General features: G+C 52.0%; 1 protein-coding gene and 1 non-coding gene across 12 annotated transcripts in view; both read left to right on the plus strand.

Annotated features, from left to right (window-relative positions):
- Window positions 1-14,604, plus strand: part of MEF2D (myocyte enhancer factor 2D) — a 37,691-nt gene extending 23,087 nt beyond the window's left edge. For 6 of the 11 annotated variants that reach the window (XM_009434442.5, XM_016929173.3, XM_016929122.3 and 3 more), the window contains 6 exons: window positions 743-933; window positions 1,431-1,451; window positions 2,704-2,833; window positions 9,316-9,556; window positions 10,036-10,342; window positions 10,679-14,604. In XM_009434442.5, coding sequence (XP_009432717.1) covers window positions 743-933; window positions 1,431-1,451; window positions 2,704-2,833; window positions 9,316-9,556; window positions 10,036-10,342; window positions 10,679-10,690 — 902 coding nt within the window. In that variant the 3' untranslated portion in view covers window positions 10,691-14,604. The remainder of the gene's footprint in view (window positions 1-742; window positions 934-1,430; window positions 1,452-2,703; window positions 2,834-9,315; window positions 9,557-10,035; window positions 10,343-10,678) is intronic. The other 5 variants (XM_009434456.4, XM_016929157.3, XM_063796967.1 and 2 more) reach the window with 2 other exon arrangements.
- On the plus strand, window positions 8,168-8,305 carry LOC112206935 (U4 spliceosomal RNA). The gene has a single exon (XR_002941413.1). It is a non-coding gene; the product is annotated as a U4 spliceosomal RNA (small nuclear RNA).
- Window positions 14,605-23,396: the final 8,792 nt, after the last annotated feature.

A 23,396-nucleotide genomic window follows, 5' to 3' on the forward strand; every position in this document is an offset into this window, starting at 1 on the left:
CATGTGTGAAAGGCCTGTGTGGATTGTAGAATATGGAGCAGATATAAAAGATAGTTATTACATTTGTTATTACCAGGCTAATTATGGTGGTGGCTGTGTTATGTGTCTCCCAGTGCCAATAACACCATCACCAACAGTGAATGGCTTGTTTCTCCCAAGCTGTGGGCAACTTGTCACATGTTGATCCAAATCACATCATCCACCCCCAGCTCACGGCAAATGGAGCAGTCTGAGTGGTTGTTGGTTTGTCATGGTGACCAGGCTTCTCAGTGAGGCCCGGATTCCAGGCTGCCACCCCTTCCACATCCTGGTCATGGTGGGTCCTGTCCGGGGTAGACTGTGGGACCTAAAAATGCTGGACTTCCTGTCTGTGGAGACTAAAGTAGAGAGAAGACAGGGAGAGGCTTGGGTACAGAAGAACCTCTTGGCTGTCGCAGAGCCTAGAGGCAATGGCTGCTTTCCAGTTCTTCCCACTGACTTCAGAGTCCCATCACCAAGCCCTATCACATGTAGCTTGGAGTTAGGGGAACGAACCTAAAGATTCAGGAGTAAGGGGTACTTGCCTCCCATTATTCCCAAGACATGAAGTGTTCAGGGAATATCAGATAGCTCAGCCCCCACTCAAAGCCTAAGCATGGCTTTGAGAGGTTCCGGGTAACAGGAGTATTGGTGTGGGGAAGTTAATAGGGCTGAAGGATAGGCCCATGTTTTTCCTTTTACCCTCTTGTTGTCACTTCTCCAGGGAATGGCTACGTCAGTGCTCGGGCTTCCCCTGGCCTCCTCCCTGTGGCCAATGGCAACAGCCTAAACAAGGTCATCCCTGCCAAGTCTCCACCCCCACCTACCCACAGCACCCAGCTTGGAGCCCCCAGCCGCAAGCCCGACCTGCGAGTCATCACTTCCCAGGCAGGAAAGGGGTTAATGCATCACTTGGTAAGTGGGTGTCTGGGCCAAGGGTGGGGGCTGGGGAATGGAAGAGTAGGGACAGGGGAAAGAGCAGACCTCTAGCAGGAGAGAGGAAGGCTAGCCAGCAGTTAGGACTTCCCAAGAGAAATCTTGGAACCATGGCTTTTTATGAGATTTTTCTTCCCAGAGGGCCTTTTAAGAGGTTGCAGCACAAGAAGTACCAGCCTAAGGCAGTAAAAAGGGGCAGGAGGTGAGAGAGAAGTGGTGGGGAGGATCATAGAAAGGATTTGCCACTATAGCAGGAGGGATGGGGATTAGATGGTGAGCATTTCCTCACTGGTGGAGATTGGGATGGAGCATCTCTGGAAATGAGTCAGGACAGTGAAGAGCTCTGCCTTTGTAGGCTGGGTAGAGCCACCCTACTCTTATGCAGAGAGGTGACTGGAACAGCTGTGGGGACAGAGGTGTGGGGGAGGGCAGCGGCCAGAGACTGAACATCCCCTTGGTTTTATTTCTGCTCTCAGACTGAGGACCATTTAGATCTGGTAAGTGAGGCTGTGAGCTCTTTGCTGTGGCTTTGAATTCTGGGTATTGCTCTGCGGTCCCCCAGCATGAAGTATGTGTGCGTCCTTGGCCTCTCGCCTGTGCGTGAACTGTTGCTGTTTCTTTGCTTAGTTGCCAGGAGCTGTGCTTAGGTGCCAAGTGGGATTCAAAGGTGAATGGGGTGGGGATGAGAGGTCAGACGTGTGTGTGTGTGCCTGTGTGTACATGAATGTCTGCATGTGGTGTTACGTTCATTCAGACACACCTTTCTCTGTATGTACGTGTGCGAGGGGGAGTGGGCCAGCCCAGGGCTCAGAGGTCCCACCCTGAAGCCTGGACTAGGCCCTGGACTAGGGGGCTGGATCCCACTAGTCCTCTGACTCCACTCAGGCCCACACTGCATTCTTGGGATCCAGGACAGGATCCTTCTTAGGAGGGAGGTCAGCTGGAAGGAGAAGCTGGTGTTTCAGGGGAAGCCAAGGCCCAGGCCCAGGCTGGACTTGTCCTTCTTGGTGGCGGCTTCCCACCTCCCCTGTCTCCCTGTGCTCCCTCCTGAACTTAAGTCCATGACACGGGCACTCAGAGGCATGCACAGCTGCTCATTTTCCTCCTCTGTCTCACACACTTACATACCCCCAGCCAGGAGTGGGGCGGGGGCTCCTCCCTCCCTAACTCCCTGACGGGAGGCCAGAGAGGCTGGAAAAGGCAGGCAGGCTTTGGCGGCCAACACGGCGGCAGTTTCGGCCCCAGCGTGGAGTTGGAATAAACAAGTGACTCAGCGGCAGATGGAGCTGACAGCCCCACACACGTGTGTGCATACGCGCAGGCACACGCCACGCCAGGCCCCACATTCCCCTCGCAGATGCCAGCACGCCTCTGCCGGGGCGTGTGCTGCAGTGTGATGGATGGAGAGTGGGCTCCAGAGAGACAGGGGATGGACGATGTCTCCCTTCCCTCACTCTGCACTGGGAGGCTGGGCGAGTGTTGGTGCTGGGGCCACAGGGCCAGTACACGTGCCTTCATCTTTGCACGTGTGTTGGTGTCAGTGAATCTGTGTGTGCATGTTTCCCTCCATGGATCTGAGTGTCTCTGTGAATGCGCCAACGTGTGTTTGTATATCTGTGGGGGCCTCCGTGCTAAGGCACCCCGCCTTGGCTTTGGGATTCAGGAACCCCACCTTGGCCTTGGGATGGAGGGCCAACATAAAGCTGCCCACCTGTCAGCCACCTCCTGACGGACAGTTTTCTCCTACAGAACAATGCCCAGCGCCTTGGGGTCTCCCAGTCTACCCATTCGCTCACCACCCCAGTGGTTTCTGTGGCAACGCCGAGTTTACTCAGCCAGGGCCTCCCCTTCTCTTCCATGCCCACTGCCTACAACACAGGTGAGTGTTCATGTGACATGTGCATGTGTGCACTTGGGCTTGGGGCAGGCAAGTGACCAGACAGAAATGCTAGATATCCCCTGGACAGGCCACATCTGAGGAGGGCTGCTGATTTGGGGGAACCCCCACCTACTTATGGTTAACAGGTTTAGCAAATAAAAGCACAGAATGCTTTTAAATTTGAATTTCAGATAAAACAAGTAGTTTTTTAGTACAGATATGTCCCAAAGACATTCTTCTGCTAATGTATGTCCCAAAGACATATTTTATTTTTGGGTTTTTTTTTTTTTCTTTTTTGGAACAGGGTTTCACTCTGTCACCCAGACTGGAGTACAGTGGTGCCATCCTAGCTCACTACAGCCTTGAACTCCTGGGCTCAAGTGATCCTCCTGCCTCAGCCTCCTGAGTAGCTGGGACTACAGGCACATGCCTTCATGCCTGGCTCTTTTTAAATTTTTTTTGTACAGACAAGGTCTCTCTGTTGCCCAGGCTAGTCTCAAATTCCTGGTCTCAAGCAGTCCTCCTGCCTCAGTCTCCCAAAGTGCTGTGTTACCGACTGTGCCCAGCACCAAAGACATACTCATGCTAACAAATTATGTATTGTTTCATCTGAAATTCAAATTTAACTAGGCATTGGTTTTTTTTGTTTGTTTTTGTTTTTTTGAGGTAGTCTCACTCTTGTCACCTAGGTTGGAGTGCAGTGTTGTGACCTCGGCTCACTGCAACCTCTTCTTTCTGGGTTCAGGTGATTCTCATGCCTCAGCCTCCTGAGTAGCTGGGATTACAGGCATGCGCCACCATGCCCAGCTAATTTTTGTATCTTTAGTAGAGATAGGTTTTTGCCATGTTGCCTGGGCTGGTCTCAAACTCCTGAGTTCAAGTGATCCACCAAAGTGCTGGGATTACAGGCATGAGCCACTGTGCCTGGCCAGCATTGTTTATTTTTTTAAAAGTACTTAATGGAGGAGGGAGCCCCTGTCCTCAGAAAGCCTGCAGCCTGAGGACGAGACAGGACAGAGGCAGGTCTGCAGATCATTCAGGCTGACCAATCTCTAGGCTCCAGGTATGGGGAGTGGTGAGGGGGACGTGGTCAGTTCAGAAAAGCTTCCTGGAAGAGAATGAAGGAATAAGAGAAAAGAGACAAGGAGGCTGAGGAGGCCAGAGAGAAAGCACAGTCAGGGTCAGTTTGCTAGCTTCCTGGGAAAGCCAAATGGGGGCTCCAGGGCAAGGCGGAGGGGGAAGAACAGCGTCTCTTCTCTAGTTTTGGCATGGTGGTGGAATGATGATTGGGGAAGGAAGAAGAGGGAAGAAGGTTAGAGAGGGGATCTGAAGGTAAAGAGTCACTTAAGGACATGAGAAAGGTCTCTGGATAGAAGAATTCAGATAGGACACCCAGTGCGCGGGCAGTCCTGGGTCCCTAGGGCCATCCTGGCCTGTGTCACCCACTCACTCACACCTGCGCAGGAACAGTCTATGATACTCTCAGCCATCCTTGCCTGTATGCTAAGCCACTGTGTCAAGAAGGACTTGCCAATAAGGAAACGCCTTGTCCCCTTGTTTCAGAGCATTCATGTGGCTGGGGAACCTGGGCTATTTCCAGCTAGAGACCTCTGCCTTCCTCAGGTTCTCTCACATGTGAATGGTTATGTCAGGCCAGTTCCTATGATGAGTTTAGTCTGGACCAAAAGACTCATAAACTTCTCCCCCTTCCCCAAGCCTCCCAGAGTTGAACCAGCCACCAGTGCAAATAACCACAAAATCCCACCTCCTCCCCACATGTAAAAATCCAGAACCCAGGCCAGGCGTGGTGGCTCACATCTATAATCCCAGCACTTTGGGAGGCTGAGGCAGGAGGATCACGAGGTCAAGAGATCGAGACCATCCTAGCCACATGGTGAAACCCCATCTCTACTAAAAATACAAAAATCAACTGGGTGTAGTGGCGCGTACCTGTAGTCCCAGCTGCTCTGGAGGCAGAGGCAGGAGAATCACTTGAATCCGGGAGGCAGAGGTTGCCATGAGCCGAGATTGCACCACTGCACTTCAGCCTGGCGACAGAGCGAGACTCCCTCTCAAAAAAAAAAAAGTTCAAACATAAAAAGGCTGGGCGCAATGGCTCACACCTGCAATCTCAGCACTTTGGGAGGCTGAGACAGGCGGATCACGAGGTCAGGAGATCGAGACCATCCTGGCTAACACAGTGAAACCCTGTCTCTACTAAAAATACAGAAAATTAAGTGGGATGTAGTGGCATGTGCCTGTAATCCCAGCTACTCGGGAGGCTGAGGCAGGAGAATCGCTTGAACTTGGGAGGCAGAGGGTGCAGTGAGCCAAGATCACGCCACTGCACTCCAGCCTGGGCGACAGTGAGACTCCGTCTCAAAAAAAAAAAAATTAGCCGGGCGTGGTGGCACACGCCTGTAGTCCCAGCTACTTGGGAGGCTGAGGCAGGAGAATTGCTTGAACCTGGGAGGTGGAGGTTGCGGTGAGCCGAGGTTGCACCACTGCACTCCAGCCTGGGCAACAGAGCGAGACTTTTGTCTCAAAAAAAGGGAAAAAAAAGAAAAATCCAGAACCCAGCCCTCTGTGTAGGAAAGCCCCTCGTGGCAGGTTAAGAGAGCTGGAGGGACTGCCTCATGTTGAGGGACCAGACTCTGGCTTGTGTGTCTGTGTGTAGTTACCACCCAGGTGTCTTTGAGCCCCTTCTCCCTTGCATGTGCACCCATGTGTGTGCCCAGCCCCAGGCTACTATGTCCTGGCAACTTCACAGATGGCTGCCTCAGAAGACACACGCTGTGGGCCCATCTCCCCATCTGTAAGAGGAGTGGGTAGACAGGAGGTCTATGAGGCTTTTCCAGCCCTGTCACTGGGCCTCTGGGGCCCAACCAGAAAAACCAGCCCTGAGGGTGGGGTGGCCTGGGGACAGGGACAGTTGGCGGAGGGCAGCTCAGACCACTTTTTAGACCACTTTTCTGGAGCTGTTTATCAGGTACTCTGTGAGGGTGGTTTTCTGTTTTTCTGCCATCTTGTTGGGCCCACAGTCTTTTGTGAAGCAGGAGGAAAGTTAGTTGGTGTCAGCCAACCTGGGACAGGCACTCAGGAAGGCTAGACTTAAAGATTCTCATCTGTCACTCTGGCATGAAAGCAGTTTCTGCCCCTGGGCCGCCCTTGGAGCCCTGCTGGGAAGTGTGTGAGATTTCTCATCTCCTCTCAGAGACCACAGGCTCCCTTTCCTCTTGTTACAGGAGCAGCTAAGCAGATCTCAGTTTAAACAGCAGGTGTTTTCAGGTGACCCTAGGTGTATAAACAAAACCCCAGTGAACACATTGCTGTTTAGTTGTTCACTGTTTACAGTCCTTGGCTGCAGTTCAAGTTCCGGCTGGGGGTAATCGGGCTATGGTAATGCCTCATGTGAGGGCCTGGCCCCTTGTTGACACTGGCCGCAGAGGCCTGGCTGTGGTGGCTCTGGGAGCAGACCAGTAGGCTGCCAGGTGGCCTTGGGCCATGGTCCTCCTTGGGGAGCCAAGCCTCCCAGTAGTAGATAGGGCTGGAATCTGGTGGAACAGTGCAGGGCTGGGAGCTAGTCTCCATCACTCACTCACTGAGGGGCCTTGGGCAAGGCACTGTACTGTTCTGGGCTTGGCTTCCTAGTTTGTAAAACAAGTGTTAGAAATAGTTGATTCTGGCCGGGCGCGGTGGCTCACACCTGTAATCCCAGCATATTGGGAGGCCAGGGTGGGCAGATCACGAGGTCAGGAGTTCAAGACCAGCCTGACCAACGTGGTAAAACCCCGTCTCTACTAAAAATACAAAAATTAGCTGGGCGTGATGGTGTGCGCCTATAATCCCAGCTACTCGGGAAGCTGAGGTAGGAAAAGCGCTTGAACCTGGGAGGCAGAGGTTGCGGTGAGCCGAGATCACGCCAGCTACTCAGGAGGTTGAGGCAGGAGAATTGCTTGAACCTGGGAGGTGGAGGCTGCAATGAGTGGAGATCGCACCACTGCACTCCAGTCTGGGCAACAGAGCGAGACTCTGTCTCAAAAAAGAAAAGAAAAGAAATAGTTGATCCTAGGGCCCGTTTCTGCCCTTGCTCTGCTTTTTTAATAAGCATTTCAAAACTCCTGACCAACGTTAGGAGACTAGAGCCAAGCACAGATCCCCCTCTAGAGAGATTTAAAGGTAATAGAGTCCTGGGGTCCTGTCTTAGCTCTGCCGCTGGCTTTCTCCATGACTTGGAGCCTGTTCCTCAAACTTGAGGCTGCAGTTGCCTCATTTGTAAAGTAATAATAGATAAATCTTTTGATTATTTTCTATGAACCAGATACTGTTCTACATGCTTTTTGTGTATTAACTTGCTCAGTCCTCACAACAGCTGTGTGATGTAGGTAGGATTATTACCTCCAGTTTATAGGCAGAGTAAGTAACTTACCCAAGGTCACATGGCCTAAGTGGAGGTAGCCTGGAAGTTTGACCTCATAGCTCATGCCTTTAACCTTATTGCTATATTGCAGAGATAATACTGTCTTCCCTGCATAAAAACAAAGGGCTGGAGCAAATGACTCCCTGAGTAATAGCATACTGGTGGGGTATTCGGATGATTGAGGGGTGCGTTCCCTATCACAGCACTCCCACTACCACAGTACAGCCTCAGGGAGGACATTTTCTTTCTTTTTTTTTTTTTTTGAAACAGAGTCTCGCTCTGTTGCCCAGGCTGGAGTGCAGTGGTGCGATCTCCACTCATTGCAGCCTCCACCTCCCAGGTTCAAGCAATTCTCCTGCCTCAACCTCCCGAGTAGCTGGGATTACAGGTGCGCGCCACCGCCCGGCTAATTTTTTGTATTTTTAATAGAGATGGGGTTTCACCATGTTGGCCAGGCTAATCTTGAACTAGGGAGGACATTTTCTAAACTGTCCCAAACAGGATACAGCATGAAACAATAGTGCTGTGTAAATCATGAAACATTCCGTGATTCTATTTATTCTGTGACAGTGCAACCATCAGTTTCTTCTTTAAGGTAGACATTTTATGACGTAATGAACACCCCCTCATGGGGAGATCTGCTGGAACCTTGGCCAGCCGTGCTCCCGGCATGGTACCCTTGCAGCCCCTCTGCCCTTGGGCATGAGGCCTCAGGGGCTAACTTGTGTCCTCTGTGTTTACATGTGTGTGTGGGCACAGCAGCTGAAACCTGCTGCTATAAATTTTAGGTATTGACAGTTGAGGAGGCTTGGGGGCTGTGCTGGAGGTAGAATAGTAGTTGCAGTGATTTGCCTCTGAAGCCCTATTCACCAAGCTTTTAGCAGGGCTCCCCACTACCTTAGAAAGGCAATTGGAGCTTTGGACAGTGGGATATCATAGCCAATGAGGCTTATTCAAGGTGTGATAGTTGCTAATTGAGAACTTTACCAATACCCACCATGATGACTTGAAATATAATTGGCATTGGCAATTTTTGACAGTCTCTACAGAAACTGAACCAAAAAAAAAAAAAAAAGGCAATTGGAGACTTGGCAGGTGAAAAAAGACGACGGTTAGACATAGACCTTCTCTACTTATCTTTTTCCATCTTTTTATTTTTTTAAATTGTTATGAAAGTGATACCTACACATGATTTTTTTTTTTCTTTTTGAGACAAGATCCCACAGGCTGGAGTGCAGTGGCATGATCATAGCTCACTGCAGCCTCAACCTCCCAGGTTCAAGCAAGTCTCCTGCCTCAGCCCCCTGAATAACTGGGACTACAGTGCACCCCACCACCCTAGCTAATTTTTAAGTTATTTGTAGAGATGGAGTCTCCTTATGTTGCCCAGTCTGGTCTCAAACTCTGGGCTCAAGTGGTCCTTCTGCCTTGACCTCTCAAAGTGCTGGGATTATAGACATGAGCCACTCGCCCAGCTGATTTTTTTTTTTTTTAAGTTCAACACTATTTTTAAAAACCACCTCTTGGTCGGATGCGGTGGCTCATGCCTGTAATCCCAGCACTTTGGGAGGCCGAGGTGGGCGAATCACTTGAGGTCAGGAGTTTGAGACCAGCCTTGCCAGCATAGCAAAACCCCATCTCTACTAAAAATACAAAAATTAGCTGGGCGTGGTGGCATGTGCCTGTAATCCCAGCCATTTAGGAGGCTGAGGCAGGAGATTTGCTTGAACGTGGGAGGCAGAGGTTGTAGTGAGCCAAGATCACACCACTGCACTCCAGCCTGGGCAATAGAGTGAGACTCCATCTCAAAAAAACAAAACAAAACAAAAACCACATCTTTTCATCCTGTTAAAACACAGCACCTCATGGTTATTATGACTTAGGTTTCTTTAACTCTGAGTACCGTCTCCACTGAATTTTTGTGGTCTTCTTGAATTCCTTACATCTGTCATTACACACTCCCTGTCCCCTCATCCCCACAGTCCTCCTGGAGGCAGCTCCCTCATAGGAGCCTGTGTGCTCTCCCCAACTCCAGGTTCATCCTCACTTTTCCTCCATGCAGATTACCAGTTGACCAGTGCAGAGCTCTCCTCCTTACCAGCCTTTAGTTCACCTGGGGGGCTGTCGCTAGGCAATGTCACTGCCTGGCAACAGCCACAGCAGCCCCAGCAGCCGCAGCAGCCACAGCCTCCACAGCAGCAGCCACCGCAGCCACAGCAGCCACAGCCACAGCAGCCTCAGCAGCCGCAACAGCCACCTCAGCAACAGTCCCACCTGGTCCCTGTATCTCTCAGCAACCTCATGTGAGTCCTGGGGAGACTCCATGTGAGTGTGTGGGAAGGGAGAATTGAACGGGAAGAGGAGGGACCTCTTGGGAGCTGGGTTCCCTGCAGGGTTCTAGTGGACATCCTATGAGGCTGTGCACTGCACAGTCTGTTAGGCAACAGTGGCACCCCTGGGGTCTCTTGTACAGACCCAAGAGGCTCACCCTGAACCCCTTCTGAGAGCCAGCCCCAGGGTAGGGGGTGGGAGGTGGGGGGCCCTGTGTTGCAGAAGATGACATGGGATGGAAAGAGAACTAATATTTCTTATTTCCCTTCTCTTCCCTTCATTCGACCCTCTTCTGATCACTCTCCATCCAATTGCCTCTCCCCAACACCCCATCCCCCATATTCTCATCCTCTGTTCTCTCTCACTTTCTGTCTGGTGTCCTATCACTTGTTCTGTCACTCACCCCCTCTGTTTTTATCCCTTGTACCCCATTTCCACTGCCTGCCTCCAGCCCGGGCAGCCCCCTGCCCCACGTGGGTGCTGCCCTCACAGTCACCACCCACCCCCACATCAGCATCAAGTCAGAACCGGTGTCCCCAAGCCGTGAGCGCAGCCCTGCGCCTCCCCCTCCAGCTGTGTTCCCAGCTGCCCGCCCTGAGCCTGGCGATGGTCTCAGCAGCCCAGCCGGGGGATCCTATGAGACGGGAGACCGGGATGACGGACGGGGGGACTTCGGGCCCACACTGGGCCTGCTGCGCCCAGCCCCAGAGCCTGAGGCTGAGGGCTCAGCTGTGAAGAGGATGCGGCTTGATACCTGGGTACTGTAGCATCACCTCTCCTGTCTGCCAGTGTCTGCTACACCCAGGGACTGCCCCGCGTGCCCCCTAACCTGTTTTATTTCCCACCCAAGAGGGCTTGTGGCCGGCTACCCCTTCCGCCAGCCCTTCTAGGGCAGCACCAACACCCCTTCACCCCTGCCAAAGGCCCATCTTCTCCCTCCCTCCAGCATCAGTCCTTCTGCTCGATGACTTCTTCCCCTCACAGCTGGCCCTGCCACTAGAATCCTGGCCCTATGGGGAGAGGGGAGTGGGGGGTGCATACCCAAAGCCTGGGCCACCCCCTCACACCCCCTTCTCCATCTCCTCTCTTCACAGACATTAAAGTGACGATTCCCACTCCCCTCCTCTCAGCCTCCCTGATGAAGAGTTGACAATCTCACCGCCCGCCCTTCCCTGCCCCGGGCTCCTCCCGCTCGACCCCCACTTCCTTTCTTGTGCTTCGTGTCCTGTTGACGGTTACATTTGTGTATAATTATTATATTATTATTATTATTATTATATTTTTTTTAATTTGGATTCTCACTTTGGAGAGGGGGATGCTCTCATCCCCTCTTTCTGTACCCCCCACCATTTTCACTGGCTGGGGGGCTCTCTTTTTCGTGGGAAGGGGGGACACTTTGCACGTTGTACACATATGCTGCAGGAAGGGGGTGGGGGGCCCAATAAGGCCTTTGGGAAAGGACAGGTGCCGAGCCCTGCATGTGGAGCCCTCCCACCCCACCCCCAGATAGAGGGAAATAACCAAAAAACTACCAAACAACAGAAACCCACACTCTAGACTGAAACCCCAAAGTGGGCTTGATGGGTGGGTTTGTGTTTCAAGGGGAAAGTGAGGCAGAGGTTCTGAAAAGGGTCTCTGTTTTTGTGTTCATGTAGCCATAGGCTCATGGAGCAGAATACTTAAGCCTGGCCCCCAAATGCCCCTGCACACACACGTGCCACACCTGCGCCGATTCTTGTGTGTGCTGCACCCCCAAGGTGTGTGGGTGCTGGCTGAGCTTTGGGCTGGGAAGGCAGCCTGGGAATCTGAGGCTGGAGACAGGGGTTTGAAGTGGGGGCCTCTCTGGAAGCACATTTGGAGAGAAAGACAAGAGAGCCATGAGGAGAGGGCTGAGGAGGGCAGAAGGGCTAGGCAGGGGGCAAATTGGGCCCCTCCCTTCCCCAGCTTTTCTCTAAGATATACAGTGCAATAGCTCCCCACCCCTCAGTTGACGCCAGCCCTGTAAAGCTGGCCACAATGTGCAGGGAGAATGGGGAGAGGGTCTTCAGTGAGGTGGCTGGGGCGAGAGTCGGCCTGGACTTCCCTGGGGTGCTCCAGGCCAGAGCTCTTTCATTGGGGCGAGTGTGGTGAGGGGACGTCCTTGGTCTTGCACGCACACTACCTGGGGGAGTCAACACTGGGATGGTCTGTGGGGTGGGAGGGCCTACGGATGGGTCCGTAGAGGTCCCACCTCCCTCATTCCTCCTTGGCCCCTCTCCCTAGCTTCTCCTGTTAGCTCCTTCTGCTCCTGACCCCACCTCCTTGCTCTTGGCACCCCCATTGTCTCTGGCTACCTCCTTGTCCCACCACCTCCAGGCTGCATCCCACCTTCCCTCTTGGCTACTGTAATTGTAAATAGCGACCTTTGGAAAACGTTAGCGGTGTAACAGTCCAGGAAACTGTTTTTTGTTGTTGTTGTTGTATTGATATGAAATGAGATTCTATTTTTGTCAAAGTATATTGTAATAATAATGACTCAAACGGCCCGTACTGTACAGACGAGATTCTTCTGCTGTTGTTCTTGCTCCCCTCCCCTCCTCTGAGTCCGCCCCTCCCTGCTGCCTCCTCAGTGGGGCAGTGGGCAAGGGGCCCAGGGGCAGCCGAAGCACGGGGTCCTGAGACCTCAGGCAGGATTGGAGATCAAACCAGAGGGGGCAGGCCCCCAGCCTGCTCTCTAGGATCACCCCCCGCCCTAAGGAGCCTGGCCTGGGGTGACGTGGCCAGGCAGACTGTCTGCCCCACTCCTTCACACAAGCCCAGCTCCTCTGCCCAAGGGGTGCGGTGCCCCCTTGGGGTTTCCTCCCAGTTGGAGAGTAGAGTTAAGACAAGGCCCAGTTTTGTGTTAGCCGACCGTCTTTGCCCACCTCTATGACCCAGCCTCTTGCAGTATTCCCATACTTGATGCAGGGAAGGAACCAGAAGCAGAGGGGCCTCTACGCAGGTACACACGTGTACCTGAGTGTGTTCATGAGGGCATCTGGTGTTTATGTGTCTGAGTGTAGCTTTGTATTTATGTGTGTGTGTGTGTATGTCTGATTGCACGGGTGTACTTTTGTATTTATGTGTGTGTGTGGTTGCACGGGTGTGCCTCTGTGTGTCTCTGACCCTGGCTGGGTGTGTGTGCAAATCTGTGTGACTGGAGCTCTAGGGGCATCTCTGTGTCTGAGTGTGCCTGGTGTGTGTTTACAAAGGGAGAGTTGGCTGCTCCAGCTCCACAGCCCTGGGACCCCAACTCCTGTCTTCCCTGCTCCTTTCCCTGTGTTCACCCTCAGCTCTGACACATTGAACTGCAGTTGGGGGGATTGGCAGTTAGCCCTCTGTGCTTCTCCCTGCAGCCCTACCTCTGCCAAGGTCTCTCCCTCCAAGGACCTCTGCTTCCACCCACATATGTCCACTTAGTCACCCACACTTGACACAGTTCCTGGAGTACCCTCTTCCCCCAACCCCAGACCTGCTTTCAGAGCAAAACTCAAGTCCCTCTTCCTCCGTGAAGCTTCTCCCTCAGCTGAGCAGTGATCACTTACTCACTCTTAACCCCAATCCGCTGACTGGGTGGGGACAGCACGTCCAGCCTTCCCACCTCTCCTGCAGGCTTCTAGACGGAGTTTCAAAAACTGATGAGCCTCGATCCAGGGCTTGAAAGAAGCCAGGGTGTAATCTTGTTCATGCATGCGTCCCCAGAGCCTCACCCAGTGCCTGGCACATAGTAGGCACTCAATAAATGCTGAATGGGTGAATAGTTGAATGATAGGTGCTCAATAAATGAATGAATGGCCTTCCCTTCTCAGGCTATTCCCACCATTAGTCTGCCCACCTTTCTAGGCTGGGCTTGGCCACCATTAAACACGGGGTGGGGGTGAGGGCCCCTGCAATTCACGGTGCAATATTCACCAGTTTTGCCCTCTGCCTCATAAAGGCAAACCTGGCTTTTGATTACCATGTGTGGATGTTTCAGTGTCCTTTCTTCTCTGTCCCTGGGGATGGGGTGGTCTGTGAATATGTGACATTTCTGCAGTTCAGTATCCGAAGGTTTCTCTTGGGGGTAGGGGCTCCTGGGCGGCCAGATGAATGGGTCCCTGGGAACCCAGACCTCAGATGAGGACTTAATGTCTTCTTCCTCTCAAGCCAAATTCGCCTCCACCCACTCCCTCTGAAGAACTGGGCATTTGCCAAAGTAACCACTGGAGTCATCTAATGGCCCTCCCCCTCCCCAGGTTTCCCACAGCTTTCAGGGACAGTGGGCAAGAGGACACCCCCCCCACCACCTCAGTGGAACACACCATCCTCCCCCCTCAACAGCACACTCAGTGCAGCAAGACTGACCCCTGACCCCCTCCCAGCCCTCCCCACCTTGGACAGGAAGGAAGTAATGCACCTTCTCTTGCTGATTATTTATTTGTTTGGAGAGACAGAAATGTAAAAGTGTATCTAGAAATATCTATATCTCTATATATTTTTAACTGACTCTTTGGAATCCCCTGGGGTGGGGTGAGGGGTAAGTTTAGGCTTTCGCGGAGGGGAGGAGACATGGAGCCTGGGAACTCCTTGTTCTCCCCTCTGCTGCCTCTCCCCACCCCTTAAAGCAGTTGGTAGAAGGAATGGTATTTGTATGGGGGGAGGGAGGCTGGAATGGAGAATCTGGATTCTCTCCTCTTCCCCATTCTCCAGAGGGAGGGAGGTGGTGAGGAAGAGGAAGGGAGGGGCAGGATGGGCCATGGAGGTGCCCCACCCCCACACCTGACAATCACCCACACTCCTGGGGCTCTTCCTGGGTCCTGGGGCAGGGCGAGTCCAAGTGTGAGGCTGTTGATTTGTTTTCAATATTTCTTTTCGTGCTGTATGGTGATGCTTTCTTAGTATTCTACACAATAAGAAAAGACAAAGTCCTCGAGATTCTTATGAGTTTTGTTTGAAAACTCTTTCACTATATTTGTTGTAAAGAGGTTTACTATTAAAAGAAAAAGAATACACGTTTCTGATACTTCGGCGTGGGTTTTGGTTTCTTTGGTGCCGCGAGGATGGGAAGGAAGGACTGGTGTGGCCCCATCAGGGTGAGAGGCAGTGCTTCATCTCAGCAGGGAAGAATGGGGGGCGGCCTTCAGGGCGGGGCACTTCCACATGTCTCAGGTGGGGTTTTCAGGTGAGAATTTCTTCTAAGTGTTCTGTCAGAAGGAGGCAGCCCCAGCCCACACTAAGGAGGGATTGCCCAGCTAGAAGCCTCAGGAGGGATTCTGGGACACAAAAATAGAAATGCCACCCAAGGTTGAGTTCAAACCAGAATGGTGTTGGTTGTGGGAGTTGGCACGGTGAGGACCTTTGACTGCTGAAAGCCTTCCTCAGCAGAGACTTGCCCGGGCACTATGTTAGGCACAGGTGGATTCCACTCTCGTGCTCCTCACAGCATGCTTCCCTCCAGCAGAGGAAGCCGCTCTTGCCCTTTCAAAGTGCTTTAACAGTGCCAAGGAGCCTCTTTCTCCCCACCTGACACACCCCACAGGACCACCCCACCCCACTCCGCCATGCCTTCCAGCCAGGGTCGTCTTCTCTTAAACTTGCCTCCTTGGCCAGGCACGGTGGCTCACGCCTGTAATCCTAGCACTTTGGGAGGCTGAAGCAGGCAGATCACCTGAAGTCAGGAGTTTGAGACCAGCTTGGCCAACATGGCGAAACCCCATCTCTACTAAAAATACACAAATTAGCTGGGCGTGGTGGCGTGCATCTGTAATCCCAGCTACCTGGGAGGCTGGGGCAGGAGAATCGCTTGAACCGAGGAGGCAGAAGTTGCAGTGAGCCGAGATTATGCCACTGCACTCCAGCCTGGGTAACAGAGCAAGACTCCATCTCAAAAAAAAAAAAAAAAAAAAGCCCGGGCGCGGTGGCTCACGCCTGTAATCCCAGCACTTTGGGAGGCCAAGGCGGGCCTCGGGATCACCTGAGGTCAGGAGTTCGAGACCAACCTGACCAACATGGAGAAACCCCGTCTCTACTAAAAATACAAAATTAGCCGGGCGTGGTGGCACATGCCTATAATCCCGGCTACTAGGGAGGCTGAGGCAGGAGAATTGCTTGAACCTGGGAGGCGGAGGTTGCGGTGAGCCGAGATGGTGCTATTGCACTCCAGCCTAGGCAACAGGAGTGAAACTCCGTCTCAAAAAAAAAAAAAAAACCCTGCCTCCTCCCTCATACCCGGCACAGCCGTGCCCTGGGGCAGATGCAGCGGCTGTGGAGGAAAGCAGATCCGGCTTGGCTTCCTCCGAACAGGGTGTGGCTGCTTCTCTGTACCTAGCCCAGGTGCTGCAGAGGCGAACGTGGAGTGTGAGGGGCCATATACAATGGCAGAGACAGGCCTACGAACGCCTAAAATCCATGAAGCATGATTAAGGCTGTGTGTGCTAGCCTTAGTTGTGGGAGCACACAGGAGTCAGGCTTCATGCCTTGGGTTTCCTCATCTGCAAAATGCCGATGACCATCTGTACTGGTCCTGCTTCCCTCATACGGTCATTGCAGTCTTCCCCTCACTTCTCCCTCAGTAGAGGCAGAGAGGAACGATGAGCTGAGCAGGAAGGGGTTAAGAGGATACCACCCTCTAGAGGAGGCTCCCTGTTGGTTACCTGCTCCCCTGTAGCAGCTTCCAAGATGACCTCCAATTATCCCTGCCTGGTATTCATGCCCTTGTGTGGTCCCCTCCCTCAGTGAATCATGGTTGGTATGTGTGTCCAATTAAAAAAGGCAGAGTGATGGCATGTGACTTCCAAGGCTAAGTCATGGCTCTACTCTCTGTCTCTCGCTAAGTCATGGTCTCTCTCTCTGTCTCCCTCTCTCTGTCTCTCATTTGCCCTGGAGAAAGCCAGATCCCATACTGTGGGACACTTAAGCAGCTCTATGGAAAGGCCCACATGGCAAAGAACTGAGAGGCCTTTTGCCAACCACCATCTGAGTGAGGCCATCCTCTCCTCTGTCCTTGTAGTTCCCCAAATTCTGCAGACATTGGTACAGGTGAGAACCCACTGGTACAATGTACACTATAGCTCAGCCACAGCCATGAAGAGAGGACCACTCTCTTCTGCACATCTGCTGTTGGTTCCTCAGACTGGCCTGGCCTGTACCTCCTTCCTTATAGGCATCATTCCATGATGTCTTGGGTAGGCATTAGTTTTGCCCACACATATTTCCTGTTCTCTTCCCTTCCTGGACACACAAAAGGCCGTGCATCCCAGTCCCTGTATAGTCAAGTGGGGTTATTGGGCTAGTTCTGGGCAGTAGCCTATAATGGAAAGTAATGTGTGTCCCTTCTGAAATGCAGCTAGTGCCTGATTCTTCAAACACTCTTTCCCTGTTGTGGGAATTGCAGAAGCACGTGTTGAGGAGTGCTAGCAGATCAAAGCAGCCCAGACGGCTAAGCTGCCCTAAGGTTTTGTCCAGCACGAGTGGACTTTGTGTGAATAGAAAGTAACTCTGTTTTGTTAAACTACAGTGATTTTGAGTACTGTGTCTGCAATATAACCTATCCTGACTGATAAAGTATCCCTCTCACACTTGGACAACCTTGAAGCCTGATCTACTGTATACTCCTTGTTAGTGTGGCACAAGGATCTCTGAACTTGGCATAGTCCAGAACTAACTGGTTCAACTCCTAGTTCTGCCACTTACCAGCTGTGTGGTCTTGGGTAGTCACATTCTTCTTAAGCCTCTGTTTCTATAAAACAGAGCTAATAGCTGCTTGTTTTCTCTCACCCCCCACCTTCCCCGTTTCCAATCCATCCTCCCCATCTTTGGCCCAGCTCTGATAATCTAACATGTCATGGTTCTGCACTGCCCACCATCTAAAGTCCTAAGTCCTTGGCCTTGCTCCCAAGGCCTTCAAAGAGCCAGCACAACCTCTTTTCCAGGCTTAGTCCCTATGGCTCCCTCTGCATCCCTTGAACTCTAGGCAGACCAGACAGCCCTATCAGTTCCCTGACAGATCCTTTGTGGTATGGCTCACGCCATAATCTGTCTGAAATCCAACAAACATACTGTGTGAAACCTTGTGTTAGGCACTGGGGACACAGGAATGAGATAGCTCCTACCTCTAGGCAATTCACAGTCTAATGGCCACAAGAGACAAGTTAACCAACAGTTTATACTTAAGTCTGTGTTAAATGTCACATAGAAAGAATGTAAGTGGGCTTTTGGGATCAGAGATGTGGTACACCCAAATCCAAACTAATGAAAATGAGAGGAGGCTTCTTAGAGGAGGTGCTTGAGCTGGATTTTGAAGACATAGGAGTCGCCTGGGCAAATGAGAGTAAGGAAGACATTCCTTATGGCAGGAATAACACATAAGGTATGGAGAGACTATGGTGGCTTCAGGAAATCAAATACTGTGGTGCAGGTCAAAGGAACAGCACATAGAACCGAAGAGGTAGGCAGAGGCCCCGTTATGAAGGGCCTTGATTGCCAAGACTTGGACTTTATTCTGCAGAAGATGTTTGGTCATCAAAAGATTTTAAGTAGAGGAGGGATTTGACCAAACTTGCATTTCAGAAAGCTCCTGCCAGTAAAAGTTCCCCTCTGACAGTAATGCTGAAAATCAACTGGAAAGGAATGCCGCATTGGAGGCAAGTGGCCTGTCAGGATCCTCTACAAGTAGAAATAGTGAGAGCCTACACCCAAGGAAGTCGTAGACAGAAGGATGGAGAAAAAATGAGTTTTGTAGATACTGAAGAGAATACTTACTACTGCTACTAGTCAAAGACATTGAAAATAGATGAATTTACTTGGTTTAGGTAAGAAGAGGTCTAGCAAAAAACTGCTCTACCACGCCTATTTCTATTTTTGCAACCCTTCCTATCTTTAAGGTTTTACTCCTACAATTTTCCCATCATGAAACTTTTCCTGATTTCTCTCCCTCCCTTGTCCTGCCCAGCTGGCTGTGGTATCCTCCAATGAAGTGTCTCAGGAATCTGCCCCCCTCTTTTTTTTTTTTTTTTTTTTTAAGATGGAGTCTCGCTGTATCACCCGGGCTGGAGTGTAGTGGCATGATCTAGGCTCACTGCAAGCTCCGCCTCGCAGGTTCAAGCGATTCCCCTACCTCAGCCTCCCGAGTAGCTGGGACTATAGGCGCCCGCCCCCACGCCCGGCTGATTTTTCGTATTTTTAGTAGAGACAGGGTTTCACCATGTTAGCCAGGATGGTCTCGATCTCCTGACCTCGTGATGTGCCCTCCTCGGCCTCCCAAAGTGCTGGGATTACAGGAATGAGCCACCGCACCCGGCCAGGAATCTAACCCTTCTTTATAGCACCTACCTCATTTTACCTGGAAATGTAGGTACCAGTTTCTGTTTTCTCTCTACAACCGTAGTGAAGCTCCTTTTAAAAATGCACTGCCAGCCAGGCACGGTGGCTCACACCTGTAATCCCAGCACTTTGGGAGGCCGAGGCAGGTGGATCACCTGAGGTCATAGTTCAAGACCAGCCTGGCTAACATGGTGAAACCCCGTCTCTACTAAATATACAAAAATTAGGCCAGGCGCAGTGGCTCAAGCCTGTAATCCCAACACTTTGGGAGGCCAAGCTGGGCTGATCACGAGGTCAGGAGATCAAGACCAGCCTGACCAACGTGGTGAAACCCCATCTCTACTAAAAATACAAAAAATTAGCCGGGTGTGGTGGCGGGCGCCTGTAGTCCCAGCTACTCGGGAGGCTGAGGTAGGGGAATCGCTTTAACCTGGGAGGCAGAGGTTGCAGTGAGCCGAGATCGTGCCACTGCACTCCAGCCTAGGCAGCAGAGCAAGACTCCTCAGAAAAAAACAAAAACAAAAATTAGCCGGGTGTGGTGGTGCGCACCTGTAATCCCAGCTACTCGGGAGGCTGAGGCAGGAGAACAGCTTGAACTCGGCAGGCGGAGGGTGCAGTGAGCCAAGATCGTGCCACTGCACTCCAGCATGGGTGACAGAGCAAGACTCTGTCTTGGGGGAAAAAAAAAGAAAAAATGCACTGCCTTGTCCATGTTTGTATCTGTCCCCATGCCTGGCACACAGTATGTGTTCAGTGGGGCTAAAATGAAATAATGCATGTGAAAGTGCACTCTGTAAACTGTGGAGTACTACAAACCCTATAGATTTTTAAAAATAATACTCAAGAGCATACAACTTTTTGCAGCTTCTCCTTTACTTTTCAGCTGCAAGATCGCTCCTGAAGCAGCACAGATCCTTAGGGTCCCAGTTTTCTGGACTCAGATATCGGTGCACAGAAGAATTAGCACCCACTGGGCTCCTGTATCCAAAGAGGCGGCTCTTGGTAGGCAGGAGGCAAAGGGTGGTATTTGTTCCAGCCAGGAAGGCCAGACCACTTCTCTGTAGCTCATGTTCTTCTGACTCACACCCCTCAGTCCTATGGGCTGAGTAACTTTTCCAGCCTTGTGATTGTGGAAACTTGTTTCAGAACAGCATATGTGAAAGGGACACTTGGGCGACCCCACCCCAGGTCCCAGAATGGCTCACTTCTACTGGAGCCAATACAGCCCCCTCATATCAGCCCCTCGTATCTGTTTGCAGTCTTTTTTTTTTTTTTTTTTTTTTTGAGAGTCTCGCTCTGTCACCCAGGCTGGAGTGCAGTGGCGCGATCTTGGCTCACTGCAACCTCTGCCTCCTGGGTTCAAGCGAGTCTCCTGCCTCAGCTTCCTGAGTAGCTAGGATTACAGGCGCGTGCCACCACACTTGGCTAATTTTTGTATTTTTAGTAGAGACGGGGTTTCACCATGTTGGTCAGGCTGGTCTCGAACTCCTGACCTCGTGATCCGCCCTCCTTGGCCTCCCAAAGTGTTGGGATTACAGGCGTGAGCCACGGCGCCTGGCACTCTGTTTGCTGTCTTAAATCACTGTGTCACTATCCAAAGTCCATTCCCCTGCCCTATTTCACACTTGGTAAACCAGAGGCCCAAGAGGAAAAGGAGGCAGTAGAAAGCTCCTACAGCCTCCTGCACTTCTCCCTGCTAGGTCTAGTTCAGATCAGCCTGGGAGGGGGCGCTTAGGATTTAGTGCTTCCAGTCGGACTGATTTACATTTGACAATCCCCCGCCCCCCGCCCCCCGTCACCCCCTCCACCCCGCCACCTTTGCTTTGTACTTGCTGCCAAGTGTTTAGAGCTCCAAGGGCTTCGCTCGGGCAGTTTGTTTGGTCTCATAAAGTGCGGTCCCCGCCTTCGTAGGGGAGAGTCACTTCTATTTACTGTGCATCAGCCGCCACGTGCCCCATAAAAGCTGGTGACGACGCTGCCGGCCTGAGCTGGGAGGGGAGGGACCCCGCCTACGGGAAGGTCACGAGCCCGCCAGGCCCCGCCCTCACGTGACCTGCGGGGCCCGTCCTCGCCTGTGTCACTACCCTCGGCGGAGAGCGAAGGCTCGCACCGGCCGTGGCATCCAATCCCTGTCCTGCCAGCTATAGCCGGGCGGGGAGGAGGGAGCGGTTCCGGGTTCAGAAAGAGAAAATCTCCATCTAAGGCGAAGGGGTAGAAGGGAGGTCGAGGGAAGGCAATAAAGTCACTTGTTTAATCTCCTCTATGCTGTAAAATCCCCGAAGGCAGAAATCACATAGTCCTAAGTGTATGGCACACAGAAGACGCTCAATAAATGGCTGATTGGCAACTGGCCATCGGACCCTGCTCGGATGCAGCGCCAGTCCCGCCGCCCTACGCAGCAGTCCCCTCACCCCTCTCCCCCGGCGTCCTCCCTGCTGTGACAAGGCAAATGAGACAATGGTTCGGCCAACCAACGCTTCCAAGCCTGCGGCCCGCGGCCGGGAAGTGTCCTCAATCCGCTCGTCTAACACTGCAGTGGGTGCGGCCAAAGACCCCAGTCCACTCTCCGCGCCCCTGCCGATGGGCGGGAAGCGGGGCCTCAGCCTCACTGCGCTGGCTCTGCCAGTGGCAGACGGAATCATCAGCCAACCGCACCCGGGCAGGACGCATGCGCACCCAGAAGATGTAGCCCTAGATGGGGAAAAACCGAGCCGAGAGAGCCAATTTTGGCTGGGTCTTGCCAGGTCTTGCCAGGTCTTCCCGGAGAGGGTGCGCATGCGTAAATCGAACACCTCCTCTAAATCTAACGCCCTGCTCAGTTCTAGGGGGGACAGCGCCCTCTGTCCTCCTGGCCGTTTTCCTGAACTCCTAACCTCAGTCAATACTGCCTCGGGACCTGGCGCTGCCTGGGAGATCCAGAAGAAAGGAAGCATCTTGGCCCCTGCCTTGGGGGCGACACGACCGTCCCCAAACACAGCGAGTCACTGGCCTGGGTCTTTGTGCAGAGGCCCCTCTAGGAGCGGGGAACCAACGATGGCACGAACATTGATTTGAGGAGGATGCTTCGCAGTTTACGAAGCGAGTTATATCCATTGTCTCAGAAGTTCCTCACAAACAAAACAAAACAAAACAAAAAACAGGTTGTCAAGTAAAGAAGCTGACGCTCAGGAAGGTGAAGGGGACGAGTCCAAGGACACTGCCGGTCAAGGTGAAATGGCCTGGAACCCTGGCGACCCAACTCCCCATTCAGTGCTCTTTGTTTTTATTTTGTTTGTTTTTTGAGACAAGGTCTTGCTCTGTCGCCCAGGTTGGAGTGCAGTGGCACGATTTCGGCTCACTACAACCTCCGCCTCCCGGGTTCAAGCGATTCTCCTGCTTCAGCCTCCCGAGTAGCTGGGATTACAGGCGCCCGCCGCCACGCCCGGCTAATTTTTTTGTATTTTTAGTAGAGACAGGGTTTCACCATGTTGGCCAGGCTGGTCTCGAACTCCTGACCTCAGGTGATCCGCCCGCCTCGGCCTCCCAAAGTGCTGGGATTACAGGCGTGAGCCACTGCTCCTGGCCCCATTCAGTGCTCTTCTACCATGATAAGCAGTTTCCTTGCTCTCCAAGAAGCTTGTGTTTAGTTGGCCTAACGGCACGTAAGATCAAGAAAAAGGCAGTTTCAGTCTTTCTTTTTTTTTTTCTTTTTCTTTTTTTTTAATAGAAAATGAGTGCTAGAGGCGTTCAGAAACGGGAAAGATCACTTTGTGCTCCTGTGATCTGAAGGCTGCGTGAAGAAGATGAGGCTTGGAAAATAGGTACAAAGTACATAATCGGAGTGGATCAATCTTAGGAACAGGCCAGGCTCAGTGGCTCACGCCTGTAATCCCAGCACTCTGTGAGGCCAGGGCGGGAAGATCACCTGAGCCCAGGAGTTCCAAAACAAGCAAAATTAAGCAATATTGTGTTTACATATATGATAAAACTTTGGGAAAAGCAAGGAATGATAAGCACAAAATGTATTAATAGTTACCGTAGAGAGATTGGGGATGGGAGGAGAAAAAACACACAGGTGGATGCCATTGGTAATGGTGCAGTTTTTGGGATAAAAGGTAGGTTTATGGGTATTAATCTAATTAAGTATATAACACATGTATACATTATAATTATTCTTTTGTATGTATAAAATGTAATTTAAAAGATGATAATGGAATCACAGCCTCCCACCCCAGTACATTACATAGTTGAAGAGAGGGAAAGCTGGCCAGGCGTGGTGGCTCATGCCGGTAATCCCTTGCCTTTGGGAGGCTGAGGCGGGTGGATCACTTGAGTCCAGGAGTTCGAGACCAGCCTGGGCAACATGGTGAAACCCCATCTCTACTAAAGATACAAAAATTAGCCGGGCACAGTGGCGTGCACCTGTAGTCCCAGCTACTTGGGAGGCTGAGGTGGGAGGATTGCTCGAGCCCAGGAGGTCTAGGCTGTAGTGAGCCGAGATCACACCACTACACT

The sequence above is a fragment of the Pan troglodytes genome, chromosome 1 (assembly GCF_028858775.2).
Source record: "Pan troglodytes isolate AG18354 chromosome 1, NHGRI_mPanTro3-v2.0_pri, whole genome shotgun sequence".
Lineage (NCBI taxonomy): Eukaryota > Metazoa > Chordata > Mammalia > Primates > Hominidae > Pan > Pan troglodytes.